Source organism: Pongo abelii, chromosome 10 (assembly GCF_028885655.2).
Source record: "Pongo abelii isolate AG06213 chromosome 10, NHGRI_mPonAbe1-v2.0_pri, whole genome shotgun sequence".
NCBI lineage: Eukaryota > Metazoa > Chordata > Mammalia > Primates > Hominidae > Pongo > Pongo abelii.
In genome coordinates this window covers 36252545-36274739 of record NC_071995.2, presented here as the reverse complement: position 1 = coordinate 36274739, position 22195 = coordinate 36252545, and the positions used below count along the sequence as shown (strand labels likewise).

The window sequence follows — 22195 nt, the reverse complement described above, 5'->3', positions numbered from 1 at the left end:
AGAGGTCACTTAGTTGAACCCTCTTCTTATACAAGTGAGGACACTCAGATCCAGGAAATATTTTTACTAATAAACACATTCGGCTTGTTAGTTCTAGAGTTAGAACTACAGATACGACCAGACTCTAATTCAGCTTTCACTGCATGTCACGTTCATTCTGCAACATTATGGCTTCCAATTAATTATTTTTACTCGTGTTTTATTCAGCATAATACAGAATATAGAAATAATACCTAAGGCCAGGCATGGTGGCTCATGCCTGTAATACCAGCACTTTGGGAGGCTGAGGCGGGCAGATCACCTGAGGTCAGTAGTTTGAGACCAGTGTAGCCAACATGGTGAAACACCATCTCTACTAAAAATGCAAAAATTAGCCAAATGTGGTGGCGCACACCTGTAGTCCCAGCTACTCAGGAGACTGAGGCAGGAGAATCACTTGAACCCAAGAGGCAGAGGTTGCAGTGAGCCAAGATTGTGCCACTGTACTCCAAACTGGGTGACAGTGAGACTCCATCTCAAAAACAAAACAAAATAAAACAAACAAACAAACAAAAAGAAATAATACCTAAAACCCAACTGCTTTAAAGTACTAGATTGTGTTCACTGATGAATACTAGCACGACAACTAAGATAAGCAAGAATTTATTAAATAAAAAGACAAACATTTTTGATTTGAGAAGAAACATTGACTTGAGAAGAAACAGATAATCAGAGTAGACCTATAACTAGTAAAATGACTAAATTAGTAGTTTTTAAAAGACTACCCACAAAGTTAATCTGAACCCAGGGCCAGGTAGCTTCACTGGTAAATTCTAACAACTATCTGAAGAGGAATTAATACCAATTCTTCACAAAGTCTTCTGAAATGTGAAAGAAGGTTACTTCCCAGCTCATTTTGTGAGGTTAATATTATCTTGATACCAAGAGAATTGCACACCCTAACAAAGTAAGATTTGTCCTTGCAATGAGAGGATTTTTAATACCGAAAAATCAAATAACATAACCTACCTGTATTAGTCTTCTCTCATGCTGCTAATAAAGACATACCCAAGACTGGGTAATTTATAAAGGAAAGAGGTTTAATTCACTCACAGTTCTACATGGCTAGGGAGGCCTCACAATCATGACAGAAGGAGAATGAGGAGCAAAGTTATGTCTTACATGGTGGCAGGCAAGAGAGCATTTGCAAGGGAACTCCCCTTTATAAAACCATCAGATCTTATGAGACTTATTCACTATCATGAGAACAGTATGGGAAAGACCCACCTCCACGATTCAATTACCTCCCACCCGGCCTCTCCCATGGCATGTGGGAATTATGGGAGCTACAATTCAAGATGAAATTTGGCTGGGGACACAGCCAAACCATTATCAACACCCTATCAATAGAAGAAAACACAGAAACGACATGATCATCTCAACTGATGCAGAAAAAGCATTTTACAAAGTCGGGTGCAATTTCATGTTGAAAACACTCCACAAACTAGAAATAGAAGGGGACTTCCTGGCCAGGTTTAGTGGCTCACGCCTGTAATCCTAGCAGTTTGGGAGGCCAAGGCGGGTGGATTGCTTGAGCTCAGGAGTTTGAGACCAGCCTGGGCAACATGGTGAAACCCCGTCTCTACTAAAATACAAAAAATTAGCCGGGCGTGTTGGCACACGCCTGTAATCCCAGCTACTAGGGAGGCTGAGACAGGAGAATTGCTTGAACCTGGGAGGGGGAGGTTTCAGTGAGCCGAGATCATGCCGTTGTACTCCAGCTTGGGTGACAGAGCAAGACTCCAATCTCAAAAAAAAAAAAAAAAAAAAAAAGAAGGGGACTTCCTAACCTGATGAGGGAATCTATGTAAAGTCCACAAATAACGTGATACTTAGTGGTGAAAAGCTGGACATTTTTGTCTTGAGATGAAAAACAAGACAAAAATGTATGCTCCCACCTCTTCTGTCCAACATTATACTGGAGGTTGTAGCCAAGACCATTAGGCAAGAAAACTAAATACAAAATATCCAGATAAGAAAGGGAGAAATAGATGGCATGGTCTTGTATGTAGGAAATCCTAAAGAATCCACTGAAAATCTACTATAATCAATAAATAAGTTCAGCAAGTTTGCAGGATAGAAGATCAATATATAAAACCCAGTTCTTTTTATGTACTTCCAAGAAACAATTAGAAAATGAAATTCAGAAAACAATTTCCTTTATCATATTATCAAAAGAAATATTATACTTATGAATAAATTTAACTAGCAATTCTTCTTCTGGAAATATATATAATACAGATTTACCTGCACTCACAGAAAATGCCATAGTTCATAGTAATTTGTAAAAAAAAAAAAGTTTAGAAAGCTTCATAGAGTACATTAGCTGGGTACTGGTGAAATAAACCATGGTTCAGCCACAGAATGAAACACTATGCAGCCACGAAAAGGAAAGAATGAGGGGAAGGAAGGACGGGTAGGGGAAAAAGAGACAAGAAAGGAAAGTGGACCATTCTTTCTACTAATATGGAAAGACTTCTAAGATATATTGTTAAATGAAGATAGCAAAGTAGAGAACAGAGTTATCAGTTATCAGTGTGCTGTCCTTTACATAAGAATCGGGGCACGTAACAATATAAATGCATAAATATTAGAAGTATACGCAATGAACTAACAAAAGGTGACTAGCACCAGTGAATTAGGTGAACTAAGAACATTAGAGAGCAACTTCTTTATGGAAATCTTTTTATAGTATACTGACTGTGAGATTGTGAATACCTGTTCATAAAATAAAAAAATATCGTTAAAATAATGCAAAACAAGAGAAAAGAAGTACAAAACTTATAGTCCAACAACTCTGAAACAAGATAAGTGCAAATTATTTTCTGAAAAAAACATTGTTGAAATAAATTAAAAATCAAAATAAAGAGAAAAACCAGCCGTGCTTGTGGATTAGAAAACTCCACATTGTTAAGGTGGCACTATTCCCCAGACTGATCTACAGATTTAAAGCAATCTTTATCAAAATCTGAAAGGACATTTTGGAAGAAATTCATATGGAAAATAATATGAAATTTATTTAAAGCAATCATTATCAAAGTCTGAAAGGACTTTTTGGAGGAAATTCATATGGAAATTAATATGAAATTGCAAAGGACCCAGAAGAGCTAAAGCAAACTTGAAAAAGAACATTGAAGTAGGAAGAGTCACATTTTTCACTTTTAAAACTTACTACAAAGCAACAGTAAATTAAGACAGTGTCTTCTGGCATAAAGATGATTATACAGATCAGTGAAATGGATACAAGTTGCAAAAGTAAACCCTGATGTCTAAGGTCAACTGATTTCAAGAAGAATACCAAAACAATGCAACGGGGGAAGACTGGTCTTAGCAAATGGTGCTGGGACAACTGGATAGCCATATGCAAAAGCAGGAAGTTGGACTCTTCCCTCGCATACGAAAATTAACTCAAAATGGATCAAATACTTAAATGTAAAAGCTAATGCTATATAATTCTCAGAAGAAAACATAGGGATGCATCTTCATGACCTTGGATTTGGCAGTTGATTCTTAAATAAGATACCAAACTCATGAGCAACAACAACAACAAAATAGATAAAATGAACTTCAAAATCAAAACTTTTTTGATAGAAGGGCACTATCAAGAAAATGAAAAGACATCTGCCAAAATGGAAAAAATGTTCGCAAATCATACAGAGGTATGATCATGAGGGACTTGAATCTAGAATATGTAAATAACTTACAATTCAATAAAAAGACAAATAATCCAATGTTAAAAGTGGGCAAAGGATCTAAATAGATATTTCTCCAAAGAAGGATATACAAGTGGCCTATAAGCACATGAAATGATTCTTGGCCAACTTAGGCATCAGGAAATCCAAATCATAACTATAATGAGATATCATTTCATGCCCACTAGGGTGACTATAAGAAAACAGTCAAATAACAAGGACTGGTGACGATATGAAGAAATCAGAATCCTCATAACATTATTGGTGATTGTGTTGTTTCATTTGCATTGCTGTAAAGGAATACCTGAGACCGGGTAATTTATAAAGAAAGTAAGTTTATTTAGCTCACAGTTCTGCGGGCTGTATAAGCATGGCACCAGCATTTGCTTGGCTTCTGGTGAGGCCCAGGAAGCTTTCAATCATGATGGAATGCAAAGGGGCAGTCAGCATATTACATGGTGGGAGCAAGAGAGAGAGAGGAGGAGGTACCATGCTCCTTTTAGCAACCACCTCTCACGTGAAGTAACAGAGTGAGAACTCCCTCATTACTATGAAGATGGTACCAAGCCATTCATGGGGGATCCTACCCCATGACCTAAACATCTCCCACCAGGCCCCATCACCAACATTGAGATTTGGAGGGGACAAACATCCAAACTATATCAGTGGGAATGTAAAATGGTACAGCCACTTTAGAAAGACACTTTGCTAAATTCCTCACATTGTTAAATATAGAGTTACCATATGACCCAGCAATTTCACTCCTAGATATATACTCAAGAGACCTAAAAACATATGTCAGCACAAAAACTTATACGTGAATATATATAACAACATAATATCCCAAATGTGGAAGCAACCCAAATGTCTAACAAGTGATAAATGATAAAATCCATACAATGGAATACTATTCTGCAATAAACAAAAATAAAGCACTAATACATGCAGGCTGCAAGATAGATGGTTGTTGAGATCTGTAAGCTAAGTGAAAGCAGCTAGTTACAAAAGATCACATATTATGTGATTCTGTTTTTATGAACTGTCAAGAAGAGACAAATCAATGGAGACAAAAAGACGATTAGTCATTGTTTAGGGCTAGGATGGTAACTAATGGGTACAGTTTCTTTTTGAAGTGATGAAAATGTTCTAAAATTAATTATAGTGATGATTGCACATAACTATGAACATAGTAACAACCATTGAATTGTTCTTTGTTTTATTTTGTTTTGTTTTTTGAGATGGGGGGGGTCTCACTCTGTCGCCCAGGCTGGAGTACAGTGGTGCAATCTCAGCTCACTGCAACCTCCACTTCCAGGGCTCAAGTGATTATCCAGCCTCAGCCTCCCAAGTAGCTGGGACTACAGGCACATGCCACCAACTCCTGGCTAATTTTTGTGTTTTTTGTAAAGACGAGATTTTGCCATGTTGCTTAGGCTGGTCTCGAATTCCTGAGCTCAAAGCGATCTACCCACCTTGGCCTCCCAAAGTGCTGGGATTACAGTCATGAGCCACCATGCCCTGCTGAATTATATATTTTAAATGGTTAATACATAACTTATGCCGTTATGTCTCAATAAACTCTTAAAAATATTCTATTGAACTGTGATTTTCTAACAAAGGCATAGTACATCTCTAAAGCAAAATCAGATATAATTTTGATAATATTGGGTATAACAAAAGTATACATATTGTCAGTTTGTTGAAAGGGTTAAGTGAGCTATGATATAAAATGGTCAATACATGTTAGGTTCCGTGTTATAATTATTATGGCTATTAGTTGGGCCCCAATGTTATTACCCTACTAGAAATTCATTGTTTAAAAGCATCTTTGCAGATACAGAGGAAATACAAACACTGTCCCAGACTCAAGGAGTTGACTCAATACTTTAAATTGCCTTTTTTTTTTTTTTTTTTTTTTGGTATAGAAGACAAGATCCATAACTGTATAAGAGAAAAGACAATAAGGGCTGGAATAAACAAAAAGGGTTGTCTAGTATGTGTGAGACATAAGTTGGAGGAGGAGAGGGTGAATTTCAGGACAGGGTGGCAACTTGAGAGGTAGAGGTGGAAGGGAAAGTACCATTAGCAGTAATGTGAAGAGACTGGTGTAGAGGAAGATGCTGGAAAGAGATAGGTGACATCTTTTTATGGGTACAAAGAGCCCAGCTATACATGATAGGTTAAAATGTTTAAATGTTCTGGGGTATTAATTATATTTTTTTATTTACAGTTTTCATAGCAAAGTAAAAATATTTGCCATATTGTCACCATTGGGTTAAAACTCTTCTATATTTGTGAGTTTGAGAGTTGGGGGAAGTGTTTGTTTGTTTGTTTGTTTGTGTTTGTTTTTGAGACGGGGTCTTGCTCTGTTGCTCAGGCTGGAGTACAGTGACACTATCAGGGGCTCACTGCACCCTTGACCTCCCGGACTCAAGTGAGCTCCCACATCTCAGCTTCCTGAGCAGCTGAGACTACAGGCTCATGGCACCACACCCAGCTGATTTTTGTATTTTTTGTAGAGGCAGGGTTTCACCATGTTGGCCAAGCTGGTTGCAAACTCCTGGGCTCAAGCTATCCGCCCACCTCAGCCTCCCAGAGTGCTAGGATTTCAGGCATGAGAGTTGTGTTAAATAACCATTTAGTCTAGTAATAGTATTTTTTAATCTCTGATTCCACTGGGCTTTGGATCAAGTGGCAAAGTCCCTACTTTAGAAGAAAGTGTCAAAGAAAAATCACACTGGACACATTAAAAAGGCAAGAAAGGCTTTATTTATGACCATTGCAAAGCGGTCAAGACTGTTACAACAGAGGACAAAAATTGAACTCAACTACTCCAAAACAAAAGGTTGGAGTGTTTGTGCTTGCTGAGGTGAGCTACTGGAAAAGTTCTAGAGGACATTAGCCCGGAAGTTGGTTTGTGTGATTAGGCCATCTCTGTTTGCTAATTGGTGCTTATTGAAGTTAGGCTTCTATCTTCTCATGGAGACTGGAAGATAGGGCTGCTGTTTTTCTTGATGTTTATATTTCAAAGGGATGCCTTCCATGTCCTTGAGAAAGATACTCCTTGGTTGTAGAAGATTTACATCTCAAAGGGGCAGAGGAAGAATTTACAATTGCAAGTTTTCTAAAGTGAGAACTGTAAGAAAAGAGCGGTCAGGATCTTATACTCAGGAAGAAACTTTCTACAAGTTTAGTCAAGTTGAGGGGAACATAGGCCATTTTGGTCAGAAGATACTTTTTTAGTGATTTTGTTATGTGGAGCCAGCCCTTGAATGCTGGTAACTCTTGGAAATATAAAATAAAAAAAGTTCAATTAATTGTTTTTAGGACAAAAATATTATGTGTATAATTACCTGTCAAATAACCCAAGAGGAGGTCTTTATTTTGTTTCTCTCTGGATTTCAAGTGCTTTTTGTTATTTTTTTTCCTTATCAGAAAAACTATGCCCTGAGGCTTTTCTTCTTCAGGCAATGCTTTAACGTAAAATTGAGCTTCATGTGCTGTTACAAGTCTCATTTAACTTTCCATTTTCACTTAAGAAACCAAATGGACTTTCAGGCTGCCTTTATGCTGGTAATTAGGGCAACTTGATGTGAATTTCAATGTGTTTGAGTGGTAGCACATAGTAATACGTTCCACTTTCTCTCAATTTCATCACTATTCAAGCGCAACATCCTACACAGTATAAGCATTTTGAAATTCAGAACCTTGTGGATGACCCAGACCATAATAACTGTAGCAGTTCAGCTTACAATTCTATGGTGCTTTATTATTTTTAATCACTTTTAAACATGTAATCTCATTTTGTCCTCCGGGTAAACACAGTGGTAGGATTTATTTTACAGAGGCTGCCGTACAAATGGCAAGACTTGACTCTGGCCTCTGGCTCCTAGCTTAATGTCTAGTTCAAAAGTTGTGAAGAATTTTTTAGATCTAGATTAATCAGCCTGCACTTGAAAATCACTATGCTTCCCTTTTTTAAGTGCTAGATTGGGATAGTTCTCAAATATTCAGTTATTTATAGGAAGGCTTCATAATTATTGAAGTCCATTAAATCTATTGGGTCATCTTGCCATAGGCATAAGGATTCAAGCTAAAGGCACATGATTTTGTTTAAAAATAAAGATTATAATAAAATAAGATTAACAAAAGTACTTTTATACTTCCGGAACAAAAACTCAAAAATACCCTGTGACATTGAAAATAAGAATCATTTCTGAAAACTTCTGCATATGATTTGGCATATCTTAGCACTTTCTACATGTCTAATATAATATAACAAATATTTATATGTTAATATCCATCAAAAAAGAAATGATTTGACACACTGTATATAGGCAGAAAAACATAATTTTGAATATTTCATTCTGAAATGGACACCAAGAAAAATCTTGTTAAATGTATTTACCTTAATTGCTTATGTTTGAAATATGTGTTCTGTCATCAGGCAACCCTGCCCAGCCCACTTCCCTCCACTACATGAATCCTTACCAACTGAATGCCTATGGTATGGCACTAAAAGCAGTGGGAGAAATTGTTCAAGATTATGACAGTGATAAAATGTTTCCAGCTCTAGGATTTGGTGCAAAACTGCCTCCAGATGGAAGGATATCTCACGAATTTGCTTTGGTAAGAATTTGTCAAAAGGATTTGATGTTTTGAAAAATTAATGTTAGACCTTTTAATATTGCTTTGGTACTTATTCTTTAGTCAGTCAAGTAGCAAGCTTTGCTGACTGTAGCTTAATTTTGGTAAGTAATTGACTTTGGAGTGTGAACTTAATGGGAAAAAGGACAACTAAATAGCTTAGCCATAAATCTACCTGAAGTGCACCCACCTGATTTACAAATGGGGGTCTATTTTAGTTATCTATTGCTTGCTAACAAACCTTCCTAAAACTTAGAGATATCAAACAATATGATTCTATTATGCTTATGATTTGTGGCTCAGGAATTCAAGCAGAATATAATGGGAGATAGCGCATTTTTGCTTTGCAGTACCTGGAGTCTCAGCTTAGGTGACTTGAATGGCTAGAGATGCCTGGAATTGGTGACTGGGGCCATATTTTTCAGCTTAGTTCTGGCTGTCTTTTGAATTCCTTAGATCTTCTCCATGTTATGTCTTCTAGGGCTGATATGTCTCCTAACATGACTTCTTTGCTCATGTTCATTCATGTCTTGGGCCTGAGCTTGGATAGCCAAAAAGCTGGGGTTGCCTGGACAACTCTCCCTTGTTTTACATAGGGCCTGTCTCTGCAGTTATGGAGGGCTTCAGAACTGTATAGTGGTCTCATTGTAGCAAGATTTCTTATGTAGCAGCCAGCTTTCCCAGGGTAAGTAATCTAAAAGTCTAGAACAGAAACTCCAAGGATGTTTACATCATATTCTTAGAAGTCCCAAAATGTTATTTCTGCAACATCCTATTGGTCAGGCAAGTTACTAAGACCATCCCAGGTTCAAGGTAGAGGAATTAACCTTCACTTCTCAATGGGAGCAGTACCAAAGAATGTGTGGCTATCTGTAATGTACCACCATTTTTAAAACCTAAGAAAAGAAATAATTGTGTTAAACTAAATGAGGTTTATTAATTTTCCTTTCATATGTTTCTTCTCACCATTGAATTTTTCCCTTTCTCTGTCTCTGTAATTCTCTCCTTTGCTGCCTTTCCTGACTCTGTGTTCATTCCTTGTAACCAAACCTATACAAATATATACTGGTTGAGCCTCCCAAATCAGAAAAGTAAATGTCCCAAAATCTGAAACTTTTTGAACTCAATAAAATACTCAAAGGAAACGCTCATCAGAGCAATTCGGATTTTGGATATTCATATTTGAGAGGCTCAACTGGTAATTATATAAATATTTTAAAATCCAAAGAAATAAATTCAAAATTTGAAACACTCCTGGTTTCAGGTAAGGGATACTTAACCTGTATTTTTAAGGAAGGATTTGTGCCTTACTTTTTTTTTTGGTTTATTTGTTTTTGTTTTTGTTTTTTGAGACAGAGCCTTGCTCTGTTGCCCAGGCTGGAGTGCAGTAGTGAGATCTCAGCTCACTGCAACCTCTGCCTCCCCGGTTCAAGCAGTTCTCGTGCCTCAGCTTCCCAAGTAGCTAGGATTACAGGCATGCATAACACCTGGCTAATTTTTGTATTTTTAGTAGAGATGGGGTTTCGCTGTGTTGGCCAGGCTGGTCTCAAACTCCTGAGCTCAAGCAATTCGCCTTCCTCAGCCTCCCAAAGTGCTGGGATTGCAAGTGTGAGCCACTGTGCCCAGCATTAATTTGTTCTTTGAGCCCAATTAAAACACATATAGGATGGATACTGCTGTGGTTTCAGTCTGTCCTCTCCAGAGTTCAGGTGCTGCTAATGTAATAGTATTAAGTGAGGCCTTTAAGAGCTAGTTAGTCTGCAAGGGCTCCGCCCTCATGAATGAAATTAGGCCCTTATAAAAGAAGCTTTTCTCAGCTTGTCCTGCCTTCTGCGATGTGAGGGTACAGCCCTCACCAGGCAACTGAACCTACTGGCTTCTTGATCTTGGACTTTCCAGCCTCCAAAACTGTGAGAAGTATGTTTCTATTGTTTATAAATTACCCAATCTCAGGTATTCTCTTATAGCACAAACAGAATAAGACAGAGAGATCAGACCTCTTTAAATCTATGAAAAATAGTCTCCCACATTGATGATGAAAATAAGAATGATTATGTTAATGATAATGTTTCAACTTCAGTATTCCCTAATGATTATATTACTTTAAAATTTTTAAAGCACTTTTGTTTTTTTTTTGGATAAGACAGACAAAGGTTAAGTAGGTTTTCAGTGAAATAGTATTTGACTCAATGCTGAGTATTTACTGAGTATCGAATCACATACTTTATACTCATTATCTCATATAATCTTCATAAAATTCCTATGTGGTAGATATTTCATGCTGACACATGCACTGCTCTAGAAACTGCCAATCTCATTACCTACAGTGAGAAAAGTGCACCCAGGAGTTGTATAACTCAACTCAGAGGCTCAGAAGTTAACCATTGTCCCAAAGGACAGGACTTGAAACCAGGTCAGTCTTATTTTAGAATTCATGCTCTTAACTACAGCTAAACCCCATCTTATAAAATCACCTGTAATCTCACCTCTTGGATACATGCTTATATTAACACCATGATATATGTACCTTTATATAAGTTTTTATATAAGATTTCATCTTTCTCAAATGTTTTAAGAGGAGTATTACATTTTTATTTTTGTATTTATTCTTACTTTTCTATTCCATCACCCACACAATTTCTAGAGAGGTTGCTGGAGGGCTTAATTCTTTCTTCCATGAAATAGCCCACATGCCACACTCCCAGTGTCATAAAAATGAGTATCTGTTGGGACTTTGTTGTGTCTTAGAAAATTAAAATCTCCCAGAAACTTATAAAACCATGAAAATCACTCATATGATTCTAAGTCTGAAGTGCCTGAGGAAAAAGGTCATGAGCTATTTTAAAGCCTAAGAAAAGGAATAATTGTGTTAAGCTAAATGAGAGGTTTATTAACTTTCTTTCCATACATTTCTTCCTCCACTAGTGTGTATTTTTTTCCTTTTTCCTCCCCTCCACTTTTCTCCTTTTCCTACCTCCACACTTACCCCTTGTAACCAAACCTATACAAGTATCTACTGCTAAGGAATGATATATATTTTTTGTTATTTACACCATAGTCTGTTCTTTGAGCCCCATTCGAACATTTATGGAATAGAGATCATACCCCTTTAAATCTATGAAGAATAGCCTCTCAAATTGACGATGAAAACAACAATGATTATGTTGATGATAATGCCTCAACTTTAATGTTACTGAATGATTATATTACTTTAACTTTTTTCAAAGCACTTCTGTTTTGTTGGATAAATAAGGCAGATATGGGTTAAGTAGGTCTTTAGTGAGATAGTATTTGATTTCATTCTTGCTGAAGTGTTCTGTGTTAAGCTCATCCTAAATCACTGCAATATCTATCTGTAGGTACTGAAAATGACAAATACAAAAAGTTCAGTTTCATGACGGTCTGGTCTTTCATGAACTACATGGTGTTAATAAACCCTCATATTTCCATGGTATGAATTTTTGATATATGTTCTCTAACATTAACCTATTTATCTCACCAAATTCACATAATTCTTTTGGATAGCAAGGGAGTCTTCTTAACAACTTAAATTACCCCCAGTGTATAAGTTTTGGCTAGTACAGATGTTGAACTTAAGCTTTGCTCATTTGAAAAGTTCTCAGTAAATCCCAGCTTTTTATGTGAGACACACTATGAGAAAAGGAAAAGGAATGGGAGAGGAAAGGAAGAATTTCCTAATATTACCATTTCAAGACTTATGGTTATGAAAAGAATGAGTCATTGCTCTCCTCTCATTATAATTCTTGATGACTCCTTTTGGGGTTATAACTGAAAACGTAATAATTTGCGGAGCTCTGGTAGAGGTATTTCTAATGAGCTTGTGGCCAGTGGTCCTTAAAAGAAGGTCTTCCATGTGGACCAACAGAGAAACACTACACCTGTCCAAGTGATCTCTCCTGGGAAATACCTAAATGCACTTGCATGCTTTTCACTTATTTTGGCATTTATACAAATGTATGCAATTTAATATTTATGTGTATGTATTTTTTTGCCAAGTAGGCACCAGCAATTTAATAACTAAGAGTCTTTAACACTGTACTGTATATAAAACAGAAGCTCAATAGGTGTTTGTTCATTGATAAAAGGAAGAATTCTCTCAGCTTTTTCCCACAGTAAGCAACAGTCACATTTCAGAGTCGAGCAACATCCCCTAAGAGCTTCTTTTCAGTATTTTGTCAGCTTGTTAGCCCTGCTGAAAAGTGTCACGGGCTGCAGGCAGCAACAGAGATGACAGACTTCTTGCATGGAGCTGAATCCACACCCTCAGCACAATCCCTGAGGGAGCTAAATGGGAGGAAAAATGGGTGCGAGCTGGGCACTCCTCCCCCACTTAAGTCTGAGTGGTGAGATTATTGATCATTTTAAAGTCAGATCTTTGTGCTTTTCTATGTGTTCTACGAGTTAACATGTATTATTTTATAAATGGAAAGGTTGTTAATTAGGAGGGAAATATGAAATAAGGCATCCATTGCCCTCTTCATTAATAAACAACAAAATTAAATGTGCTATTTAAAAAAAAAATCCTGTGTTTTACTTTTGTGTCAGAGCCACACCTGGACTTACTCTAATTTGTTTTAACAAGCAATAACTGATTCCCTGCATAATTATTTCAAGAAATGAGTTTTTAAACACATTTAAAATGTTTTTACTTCTTTCACTAGTTTTGGGGGAACAGGTGGTTTTTGATTACATGGATAAGTTGTTTAGTGGTGATTTCTGAGATTCTGATGCACCCATCACCTGAGCAGTGGTCACTGTGTTATCCTTCACCCTCCTCCCACCTTTCCCTGCCAGTCTCCAAGTCCATTATATCATTCTTATGCCTTTGCATCTTCATAGCTTAGCTCCCACTTATAAGTGAGAACAGACAATATTTGGTTTTCTATTCCTGAGTTATTTCACTTAGAATAATGGTCTCCAACTCCATCTAGGTTGCCGTGAATGCCATTATTCCATTCCTTTTTATGGTTGAGTAGAATTGTAGTATACACACACACACACACACACACACACACACACACACACACACCCCACATTTTCTTTATCCATTTATTGGTTGATGGGCATTTAGACTGGTTCCATATTTTTGCGATTGCAAATTGTGCCGCTATAAACGTGTGTGTGCAAGTAACAGACTTAAAAATCTTTTTATAATTCATTACAACTTTCTCATTAGGAAGAAAATCTCATTTTAGTAGCTATAAAATATTTTAAATAATCCTGATATAATCCAGAGCATATACGAAAAAGAAGGCATAATTCTATGTGAGGTATTCTTATCATCTAAGGCATATGAGGAAACCTTAGAGCAACTTATTATGGTAGGACTAATTCACAAATCATTAAACATTCCATGTTGATGAATAGAACATCTAATGATTACCTTTCCATTATCAAAGAAGAGAAAAATGGTGACCTTGTAGTTTCAATTCCAGAGAAATAGTGATAACATACAGTTTCATCAAAATGTAAACCTCCAATCAACATGTTAAAAAATAAAAGTAGCTCAGGACTACCCTAGTTTGTAACTGTTCCCTTAAGGTAGATATATAATACATTTTTATATGCCCAAAATCAGTAATGAGTTTTAATTTTAATTAGCTTCATACCTTATCAAGGGAAAAGAGCACCATAAAATCTTAAAGGAATGTTAAATAGGTCGGCTCAGATTAATATCAAAACACTAACTGCTTTGTGCTAAATATTAAACTTTTACATTCTATTTTCAGCCAAGTCATGCAACCAGTTTTATAATGTAAAGCAGGCTTTTATTTTTATACTTTCAAAAATGTATGAGGGTTAATAAAAATGTTTGAAGAAAAGACAAAATTAATAGAAAAAAAAGTGGATATAAATCCCTCTATCACGAATGATAAAATTGAAGTAGTTGGTAACATTTGGCCCCGTTTCCTAAGCTCCCCAGCCTTGTAGAAAGCTTTGCATTTTGGCCGGGTACAGTGGCTCACGCCTGCAATCCCAGCACTTTGCGAGGCCAAGGCAGGTGGATCGTCTGAGGTCAGGAGTTCGAGACCAGCCTGGTCAACATGGCAAAACCCTGCCTCTACTAAAAATACAAAAATTAGCTGGGTCTGGTGGTGCATGCCTGTAATCCCAGCTACTTGGGAGGCTGAGACAGGCAAAGCACTTGAACCCAGGAGGCAGAGGTTGCAGTGAACCGAGATCCGGCCATTATGCTCCAGGCTGGGCAACAGAGCAAGACTCTGTCTCGCAAAAAAAAAAAAAAAAAAGCTTGGCATTTCATAATTTGGTAGCATAATAGTGTTTAAGAAATTGAGCTCTGGAGTTAGACTGCTTGGTTTAAATCTTAGCTCTCCTCTTCGTGTTGTGTGACCTTAGGCACAATATCAAAGTTCTCATTGCCTTGGTTTCTTTATAAAGTGGGGTTAATGGCAGTCCTACATTTTTAGGGTTATAAAAGTTATATAATATATGTAAATATTTTAGTATAAAACTTGGTATATAGAATTCAACAAATTTTAGTTATAAATTACTGGTTACTTGTGATTGTTCAAGTAAAAACATGTATGCTAAAATTATTCCTAACTCTGTTTAAATGTAGTTACTATCACTAGTGCATAAAAAATATATACACACAATTTTAGATATTCCCCTTCCTGAAGTGGAGGCTATCTTCTTTTTCTCAAGTGTGAACTAGACTTAGTAACTCATTTCTAGCAAATGGATTAAAGTAGGAGTAATGATATGTAACTGCTGAGACTGGCTCATAAAAGGCATTGGGGCTTTGTCCTTGCTCTTTCTCTGGGATCACTCAATCTGGGGAAAGTTAGCTGCCATATTATGAGAACACTCAAGCAGCCCTGTGGAGAGTCCATTTGGCCTCCTGCCAACAGCCATGTAAGTGAGCCTTTTTGGAAATAGATCCTTCTGTCCACTGTCAAGCTTTCAGATGACTGCAGCCCAGGTCGGCCTTCACTGCAACCTCATGAGAGATCCTGCTCAGGAACCACCCTGCTGAGCTGCTTCTGGATTCCTGAGACTTCAAAAATGTGTGAGATAATAAATGTTCATTGCTTTAAGCCGCTATACAGAGGGTATAACTTTGGGAGTAATTTGTTACATAGCAATAGATAACGAATACATGGTCTTGTATTATTTGTGTAATTTGGACTAGGAGAATTAAACCTAATAATGACAGAGCATTTAAGGTGTGAAAAAGCCAGCCTAGGTGTTCAGGGTTAAAGTTGCCTCAGGTCCTGTCCCCAGAATAAGAGCTTGGGTTAAAGTTGCCTTTCTGGGCACTGTTCCCAGAATAAGAGCTTCTTAACAGCAAGCTCCACTTCCCTTTAATGACCTGGATTTTTTTTTATTCCTTTCCTTTTGCCTTGTCTTGGTGTTCCCCACACCAAATTATATTCCCTCTGACTCCTTCTCTACTTGGAGTTATCAATTGTGGCCTGAAAATGTTCATGTGGCAGATATTTTACATTTTTTCTGCTATCAGGTGAAATTGTTTGAATTGATAGCATTTATTTTTTCTAATTTTAATACATGTTCACTGCAGAAAAATTGGAAAAATAGAGAATAGGTTAAAGGATGAAAGTAAAGTTATCAGTTATCTAACCACCCAGAGGTAGCCACTATTAATACGCTGGTTTTCTTCTTTTTAGGATTTCTATATGTTTATCTCCACATGTACCCAAACCTGTGTAAATTAAGATACTATTAATTTTAGGCTGTTGTGGTGTTCAGCTTCTTATTTAAAATTTTCTTCTGCCATTTTTTTAAGAGTATAGATTTTTAATGATTGTACGTTATATCATGTTATGATCTGCATAATATATCATAATCTATTGTTGATCACTTAATGTATTATTGTTTTCTTATTGTAAATTTATAAATAAGTGTTCTTCAGAAAATATTTATGAGTGTCAACGTGTATTATTCTCTTGTCTTTTTCAATTGATCTTCACGGAGATTTACTTTTTTACTGTTGTTTTGTTTTGTTTTGCCTATAAATTTCTACAGAATGGGAATCCTCAAAACCCCTACTGTGATGGCATTGAGGGGGTCATGGAGGCTTATTACAGGAGTCTGAAATCTGTACAACTGTATGGGCCCACCAACTTTGCTCCTGTAATTAATCATGTAGCAAGGTAGGTAGAGAGTAGACAAGGTGCTTATTCTGATATACTGGAACATGGTGAACTCATAACATTGTTGCTAGCATGACTCCACACATGAAAGTTGTTTTCTTCTAGTTTACCTCCAAGAAAGTGGGGAAAAAATGTATGTTAAAGTCTCTATCAAACAATCATGATACTTTGCTGACAACTGTACATTAAAATCTCAAGTGAAGAAACATTTGCTGGGTTATGTTAGGAACTATCTTTGTTCAACTAAGGAAAACTTCTTCTTAGGAAAAGGCATCCATGAGGAAAATAACAAGATCAATGCTGATGTCAACTGTGTAAATCATTCTTATCTAATATCACATTCCATAATAGTAATAAGTAGCATAGAAGTAGTAAGAGACTGAATTTTATTAGATGACTACTTGAAGCTTTCAGGGATATATAGGGCACATTATTTTAATCTCTCTGAAATTAATATAGTAGCTAATTTATAAATTCCCAGAGCTCTACCTGTATATAGTACATAGTACTGAGATCAGAATATAATTGCTTATTACTCCAAGTACATGTTCTGAAGAAAATGTTAAAATGTTAAAAATAAATCTATACATACTTATCATTTTTTCATTAGTACGTAAATGAATTAGACAACACTTTTTAAATCCCTAGAAAGTTTGGCCTATGTAAATCCTATGACACCCTGACTTATTTTGAGATAATTAGAAATTGCATATCCTTTCAAATATGTAGCCAGCACTTGAAAAAAATTCTGTATTTTGGTCAGTTTATCAAGTACAAAGGCAATGTGAAACCCCAGTTCTCTGAAGGTTCTAGTACTTTACTATCGTCCCTAATGAATATTACCGTCAACTTCAGTGTGCTCTACTTTTCATTATCTGGGACATGGACAAAATGCTAAAATATCCCTTGCACCCAGGGCTGACCCCAGTGCAACTTCCCTGTGGAACTCCAACTCAGGTTGACAGTGATACATTGATGACTGTTCTCTGAGTGTGACCCTTCGACTTGAATTTTTCAGACAAAATCATCTGCAATCTCTACTAAAATATGAATTTTATTAATATATATTAACCCTGTACATACACAACCCCCCAGAAAAGTTACTCATGAAATGGTACTTAGTCTTACCTGTTTTATCTTTATTTCTATGGCACCTGTTCTTTTCTATTTCTTTTTTTTAAATACAATCTTGGCCCCCAAAATTGATCTCACAATCCATTAATGGGTCATTACTTGCAATCTGAAAAACATATCCTAGCTTATTATACTAGCTGATGTAAGTAATGTCATATATACTATATATTGACGGCAGTCAAATAAAGCAGAATATAATACCATGCTAATGCAAGATAAATTATAATTGATGGCCACACTACCCTGCAGATCACTTTTTTATAAAAACATAAGAGAAAAATGACAAGACTTCTTTTGTATGAACTCATGCTGGTTATTAGAAATGTGCTCATCAATGCTTACCAAGTAATTTCATAATTTTTCCTGGTGTATATTTATAGTAACAGTTAAAGTGATAGATATAAAATATCTAGGTGCATTTCTATATACATTTAAAGTCAAAGGCTCCACAGTGTTCTATTGTGGTTTTTTGTTTTATCCATCATTTTATAAGTTCTTGAAAATAGGAGCACCTGCTAGTGAAAGCTTTCAGCCTCCTTGAAAATAAACTATGATCTAATAATTCTTTATTATTTTTTACATGAGAAAATTAAGAAAAACAGTAAAAGATGGCTATTTAAGAGTCATCTTTTCCCTCCAATACAATATAGGAAGTTCCATGTATACATTTCTTAGTATAAGGCTACAAAAGAAATGCTTTTATCCTTTCATCTTTGAATTTTATGTTTAATTGTATTTTTAAGCTTGTATTGAGACAGACAATTTCTGTCTGACCCAAAATTATCATTCAAAAAGTTTAACAACTAAGCAGACAAGGTACTATTTTTTTCTCTATTAAGAGAAGTGCCATAGTTATAGTGTGTGTGACCTATATTTATATAAAATTCTTGCTTTATATAACTCTTAAAAGCTTATCAACAGTACTTAGCATCATACCCATTATGTAGGAGTTAAGTATTCAACAAATGTCTAAAAAACAAATTCTGTGTATGTTAATATAATATCATTAAAAATTATTTTTAGCAACGTCAAAACAAATATATATTCATACTTTTTATATTGGCTTGATATTATTTTCCTTAAGTATATTTTCTATGTGGGTAAAAGCTCAGTTTTTTATTGTCATTTTCTATAAGCATTTTAAAGAATGCTTACTCTTTTTAAGAATAACAATTTTAAGCACATGTTTATTTTTAGGATTCATATCTGTGTATCTCTGATCTGTTTGACTTTTTAGGTAATATTAATGAGGTAACAATATTGTAGGATAGACAAGACTCAAAGCATCAAATTTATAAAATTTGAAGGTTTGATATGCTTTTTTTTTGAGGCTTTCCAGCCCCTGCTTCTGATTTCTTGCCTTTCCAGTCCTCCTTTTCCAGTGCTGTCTGGGGAACAGCATTTCAAATGATGTAAAATCCTACTCAACATCTGTTGGTGCCTTGTCATACATTTAAGTGCAGACGGTTTAGCTTGGCATTCAAGAACATCCAGTATTCAACCAGCGCTCACCCATCCAACCTCATTTCCACATTCTCCCAAATGTACTGCGCTTCAGTCACAGAGAATCTCTGCTTCTTCTGGTCTATGATATCATTCCATGCATATGTCTATTACTAATTTGATACTACTCTGTGGTTACATGTAGATCTTTTCCACATTGAAGGGAGGAATTATTCATTGTGACATTCATGTACATGCACATATATACATATAAAAATAAAAGCTACAGTACTTTGGATATACTGAGATACCTGTACCTGTTTGTTTAATTAAATTATCTGATACCATATGAGGTTTTGTTTGTTTGCTCTGTCGCCCAGGCTGGAGTGCAGTGGGATGATCTCGGCTCACTGCAACCTCTGCCTCCCAGGTTCAAGCAATTCTCCTGCCTCAGCCTCCCAAGTAGCTGGGATTATAGGTACCCACCCCCATGCCTGGCTAATTTTTGTATATTTAGTAGAGACAGGATTTTGCCATGTTGGCCAGTCTGGGCTTGAACTCTTGACCTCAGGCGATCCGCCCACCTTGGCCACCCAAAGTGCTGGGATTATGGGCGTAAGCCACTGTGCCTGGCCGAGTTCACTTTAATTAACAAAGTTATAATAGGAAACTAAAGAACCTTTTTGGTTTTGAGACAGAATGTCTCTCTGTCACTCAGGCTGGAGTGTAGTGATGCGATCTCAGCTCATAGCAACCTCCACCTCCCAGGTTCAAGCGATTCTTGTGCCTCAGCCTCCTGAGTAGCTGGGAATACAGGTATGTGCCACCAGGCCTGGCTAATTTTTGTATTTTTAGAAGAGACAGGGTTTCGCCGTGTTGGCCAGGCTGGTCTCCAACTCCTGACTCAAGTGATCCACCCGCCTCAGCCTTCCAAAGTGCTGGGATTACTGGCATGAGCCACTGGGCCCAGCCTAAATGCTCTTTTAAATGACAATGCTTAGCCAATCTTAATGACCTATGGAAATGTGATTGTGATTAACACCTACTGTATCAGTCAGGGTTCTCCAGAGAACAGAACCAATAGGAGACATATAGACATGGACATAGATAAAATATAGAGATATATTTTAAAGAATTGGCTCACGCAATTGTAAGGGATAGCAAGAATGTAATTTGTAGGACAGGTTGGTAGATTGGAAACTCAGGTAGGATTTCATACTGCAGCCTTATGTGAGTATTCCTTTTTTTCTGGGAAACCAGTTTGTGCTCTTAAGGCCTTCAACTAATTGGATGAAGCTCCTTTACTTAAAGTCATTTGATGGTAGACGTTAACTGTATCTATAATGTTTGATTAAATAAGTGGGATTTATAGTCTAGTTGACACATAAGCATCATCATCCTACCTGCTAAAACAAAGAAATATATTGCCATTATGTTGTAAATTGACAACAAATTTAAATTCTGAGAAATAATTTTAGGTTCTTGCAGATATGAACTTAATACTGTGTCTAATGTCTAAAATACTATGTTTAAATCTTATTAATCACAATAGAAAGAAAAATATTTTAAAAATAATGGTTTTTATGGAATGCAGTTTGAATAAAATGGAGTTTTAAGCATCCCCTGATTAATCTGTTTCCTCTTGTATATAGTGTAAACCATCTTTACATTCCTGTTCTTATCATTTAAAAAAATTTCTATTCATCTAGAATTCTTCATCAATAATTTTAAGTAATTTGAAATAAATTTAAATTGTTGGTATATTATACCAGCTTAATATTTCAAAAATAAACTACTATCCTAATGAAAATTTCAAGTATCTTTTCAGACTATTATGAAAATTTCTTCACTTGATTTAAATATATTCATTATTTCCTATTAGTCTTTTGTTTCCTGTGCCTAATGAGTTACTTGTTTTGAGGCTGTCACATATCAGTTTTAAGGGGGATCTATCAGTTTCTATCTTTTGGCTATTTGTAATTTTTTTCTGTTTTTTTCTGATATTGAGAACTTTCTAAAATCCAGATAACTATCCAAAATGAATTTTCATTTTTTAGGAAATAACTTTTTATTTTGGAATTCTTATAACTAATTTTCAAATTAATATATTATGCTTTATTTATTCAATCTGTACAATCAATAATAAAATAAAAACTATTCTTATGGAGCCCATGATCTTCTCTAGCAACATGTTCAGTGCTATAATATGGATTATCTATTCATCTTCACAACAACTCTAAAAGGTGATAGTAGTGTCATTTCCATTTTGCTGATGATAAAATAGATACATAGAGTGATCATTTGTGGTGGAGCTAAAATTCAAACCAGAATAATCTGACTCCAAATCACTATGTTTTGACGCCTTACATCTTTAAACCTTTTTATCTCTGCTACAGAGGTAAAGTCACACAAAAGAAAATGCAACAAAGCTACCTATCTATGTGGATACAGTGATCACTTCATTGCCCAGTCAAAAGTAGTTTGGGGTGACATGTGGTAACATAAAATTTGCTCTGCTACTTTGTGTTGAAATATTTTAATGTATTCCTTTATTCATTGTTAAGAAGTTTTAATCCATTGTGCAAATCATAATTGAACTACTTAAATAAAACATCCCTAAGTCAGTTTCTTATCTTATATTCTTGCCCTCTCTACTCTTGTGAACTAATAATAAGCTGAAAGAATATTCCACGAATCTGAGCCAACCAGATATGAACTTTTATAGAAATAATCCCAGAAACTTCTTTCAAAGAACTGCAAAAGAAATGTGTTTGAATTGTACTGCCCTGACAAAGTTAACCTCTCTCTCAGATATATCATAGTAATATTAAGATATAAATTATAGATAGGCTATATTTCAAAAAAGACAGCTGGCTTTTAATAATAAGACTTAATTATGCAATTTATAAAAGGATTCCCCATCAAGTTCTTTTAAGAAGCAAGCTTCTCTAATACCTTTAAAATATAATTTGAATCTGTGAGCCTATATATCAGTGTCACCTCCTAGAAAAAGTACTGAGGAGTGGCCAGCTTATAATTTTTACTTCATCCATTTCTATAGCATGTTAATTATTTTATCTTAAA

General features: G+C 35.8%; 1 protein-coding gene across 2 annotated transcripts in view; it reads left to right on the top strand.

Moving 5' to 3' along the window:
* CPNE8 (copine 8) overlaps nucleotides 1–22195 on the top strand; it is a 256868-nt gene that overhangs the window by 207250 nt on the left and 27423 nt on the right. For both annotated transcript variants that reach the window (XM_002823097.4, XM_054527102.2), the window contains exons 15-16: nucleotides 8179–8360; nucleotides 16407–16534. In XM_002823097.4, coding sequence (XP_002823143.2) covers nucleotides 8179–8360; nucleotides 16407–16534 — 310 coding nt within the window. The remainder of the gene's footprint in view (nucleotides 1–8178; nucleotides 8361–16406; nucleotides 16535–22195) is intronic.